This window comes from Rhodamnia argentea, chromosome 3 (assembly GCF_020921035.1).
Source record: "Rhodamnia argentea isolate NSW1041297 chromosome 3, ASM2092103v1, whole genome shotgun sequence".
In the NCBI taxonomy this organism is placed as follows: Eukaryota; Viridiplantae; Streptophyta; class Magnoliopsida; order Myrtales; family Myrtaceae; genus Rhodamnia; species Rhodamnia argentea.
In genome coordinates this window covers 31775084-31778884 of record NC_063152.1, presented here as the reverse complement: position 1 = coordinate 31778884, position 3801 = coordinate 31775084, and the positions used below count along the sequence as shown (strand labels likewise).

Genomic DNA, 3801 nt, shown 5'->3' with positions numbered 1-3801 from the left:
GGACATCACTCCCAAGGTCGTCATGAATCTAGGAACGGGACTGCGAGCAAGAAAGAAGATATTGTCGTTGGGATAAAAAACAATAAGATTATTTTTTTTCAAATGGCTAATATTAAAAAGAAAGAAGATATTTTGGTTCACGGTTCGATTAACTGAACCAAACCGAAATAATCCAAACTGAAAAATAAAGAATGGTTATTTTTCATTATCAAAATCGAAAATCGAACCGAACCGAAATGTGCAAAATTTTCGGTTCGGTTCGGTTCGTAGTTCGGTTTTGATACCCCTACAAACATATGCTTAAAAAAGCAAGTAAACAGAGGCTATTTAGTGCCACTGCAGAAGGTATACAATTAGTATAAATACCGTCATCTAGGCGTTTTGCTGATTTTGATCCGGAGTTATAGAGCAAACTTATTTTGAAGACCACGAACATTTTAATCCATAATCAAAGTTACAATAGTTTGCACCATCCGAAGGAGCAGAAAAATTAGTAATAATTGCAATTAGAAACGTGATGTTCATCAATTCTTCTAATAATTGGCTGGAACTCCACCCGGAGGTCGTTCCTTGCATGGAGAGCTTGAGCGCGATCCTCGACGGCCTTACAAAGTAGGTACTTGACTAAAGGAGTGAATTCCACATTCTTCAACTGATTCGCCCATTCCCTGTAGAGTGAGGGTACTGCAGTGCTAGTTGTGGAAAATGTACTGGCGTTCGCGCCACCAAAAGCTGGCAAATCAGCAGGGCAGCGGATGTCCTCCGGCACGGCCATTGTCGTCGTCGGCGCAGGATGCGAATTGCGGTTGGCGTCACCAGCAAAATCCGGGGAAGTGGGACCGCAGATGTTCTGCGGAATGACAACTTCGTCTTCGTTGAAAGGTGGGGAAGTGGATGGTTGAGCTCGAGCGGTGGCGGTGGTTGAGGGTGGCAAGGCGACGGAAGGAATGTCGTCGGCATTTGTGAGATCATCGCGGTGTGGGCGTGCCTTCTTTGCTCGTCGACTCTCTTCCTCAAGTTGCACTCTACTGTGCAGGTTCTGACGCGCCTTCTTGCTTGCTTCCTCAGCGTATTTGTTGCTAATAACGCATAAGACACACTCCGTGTCCTGCGTCATATATAAACAAGTTAAATTATATAGCGAGGGCCAAATTGGCGTTACGAGAAAAGTACATTTTCTAGATCAACCCCATCATAATCATAGTGAAAATTGTTATTTGTGACTTTTTTTTTGCAATTAACCGATTGATCAAACAACTCTTTTTATACCCTAACTTGTTTTCGTGGTCCACATTGTGGATGGATCGTAAACATGTTTATATCAATGCTTTTAAATTGGATTAAACTAGTTAGGATCCATAAAAAATACCATAATTACATAAATAAGCGCCTTCCGTTCTCAAACATATGAGATTGTCGAACTTCAACAAACTTGACATGGAATGAATATAGTGTCTAAGGAATTCACATAGATCAAAAGTATTAAGGACGCGTATTTAGAACAATTAGTAACCTAAAAAAAAAGGGAAAGAACCACATACATTGTGTGGATGCTTCGAGTACTCGTACATGATCCAGTGTCCATTATCGGCCTTGTCGGCTTCCGCGCTCGAGCTGGCTTTAGGTTCGAAAGTAAAGAGTTTCTTGTAGCCAACCACTTCACCTTGCGAACCCTTGATTTTATAACTTTGTTCGCCCTTCCAAGTACCCGAGCCAGTGGTCCTGTCCACTCTCGATTTGCTCTTCTTCTTCAACATGGTGAAAACATAGGACTTCTCGTCCCGATCCTTGCCAAAGATCTTCCAGGGATCACCGCCGTAGACGTCGCAGTCGCGGACGACATCCGGATCGGGCAGCGGTTCTCCGTGCAGCCTTGGCATCAAGTAATGGAAGAAGAGTTCGTCATCGGTGGGAAGAAAGCGAAGTCCACGATACCTAACAGGCATGGTGATGAAGTCGGAAGCAATCACGGAGTCTGTTCTTCTTCTTCTTCTTCTACTCTGGCTTTTGTCGTTTTCAAAGAGAGGTTCTCGCTTTTATGTGCTTTTATAAACGTGGACCGATTACGAACATCCCATCCTCAACCAAGTTCATGAACTTTATCCTAAAGCGAACAGATTCTTGGATGAACACTCGATGGGTTAACAAAACCGCCTTTCCTTAGTTAGCAAGAACCCTGGCACAACCAATCATATTATTTAAAAAGTGAAAGATAATGATAAATGGGTTAGTGGATGGCCAACCAAATATAACTATCCTTTTCAAATATGATCTTCTTATATATCCAACCATTCATAGGAGATTAGCCCGTGCAAAGTAGGATTAATATGACTAAATGTAAATCTGTGTATATCCGCTTAAGTCATATCCATAAATCCCAATTGCCTTTGTACTTCCTCACTTTTCAATTTTTTAACTTCTGGATGGCTGCGATAGATAATCTCATTTTGTGGACTAAGTGCAGGGGCCCATTTGTTCTTGATTGAGCAAAAGTCAAGATGTAAAACACCTAGAATATTTCAACGATTATCAACCCACTAAAATCTCTGATTGAAATTCAACCCCTTCAAATGGAAAATTGCTAGAGGTACGTCACTTAAATCAGGGATTACGTGTCTAAGATTGTTGGAATTTGGCGAACGATAGTAATTTCGCAAACATGTTAATAATTATCAGCTAAGTTGGTAACATATTATTAAAAGGATCTCGGTAATCACTGCTCTAGCGGTACTTGTTAAAAATTGTTTTTAGAAGAAATATGCAATCTTCAATGCATGGCTGTGAATATCATGAAGTGAAAAGATTCTGGATGAACACTCGATGGTTTAACAAAAAAAATGTCTTTCCATCGTTAGCAAGATCCTTTTATTTGAATTCTGTTCATTATTTTGAAAATCTGGTCAATAACGATAAACGACAATCTAGAGAAAAGAGTGAGCGAAAGATACTGATAAATGGGTTAGTGGTTGGCCAACCAAATATAACTATCTTTTCGAATACTTTCTTCTTATATGCCCGAACATTAATAGGAGATTAGACCGTGCAAAGTAGGAGTAATGTGACAAGCAAAAGGATGATGTAAACGGGGAAGGATCCAATATCTGTCATTAACAATGGCAAAATCACTTTATCAAAATTTCTTGTAGAATTTTTACACCTCTGAAAAACTCCTAAGTTTGTTATCCATTGTAAAAGGCAAATGACATTAGGAATGCCAATATTTATGTACGATGCCCACTTTATATTAATATTTTTTTTAGATCACTTAAGTGCAATTTTTTTTTTTTGAAAAATGGTTATTTCAGTGTCAATTTCGGTGAGCTTCGTTGGAAATCTGACGTGGCATCTATATGGCTCGCCGGAACTTCCAAATCAACGATAAAAAAGCCAAAAAAAAAAAAAAAAAAAGCTAAAAAAAATTAAAAAAACTCTATTGAGTGGCTAGGGCTTGGAAAAAACTCTGTTGAGCCTCGCCTAGATTTGTGATGGCGAGGCCCCGCCAACCCTGGTTGGGCCCGGCTTGTGGCCGATGGCCACTTGGTGACCCCTATCGGCCATTCCCCACCTCGTCGGCCATTGCCGGCAATGGTAGATGGCAGCGGCGATGAGGGGCTCGAAGCCCTCGCCGTTGCAACACACAAATTTTAAAAAAAAAATTATAGTTTTTTAGCTAATTTTCAAATTAAATTAAATTTTTTAAAATTTTTTTAGCTTATTTTGTAAAAAAAATATTACACGTGGCGCTCACGTGGACTAAATTTTTAAAAAAAATTCCACATAATATTAAAAAATTAATAAAAA

General features: G+C 39.6%; 1 protein-coding gene across 1 annotated transcript; it reads right to left on the bottom strand.

Moving 5' to 3' along the window:
* Positions 1 to 490: 490 nt before the first annotated feature.
* On the bottom strand, positions 491 to 1946 carry LOC115746455 (NAC domain-containing protein 2-like). The gene is made up of 2 exons (XM_030682217.2): positions 1542 to 1946; positions 491 to 1108 (listed from the first exon to the last, which is right to left on the bottom strand). Exons 1-2 carry the CDS (start codon positions 1944 to 1946, stop codon positions 491 to 493), a joined length of 1023 nt encoding a protein of 340 aa, XP_030538077.2.
* Positions 1947 to 3801: the final 1855 nt, after the last annotated feature.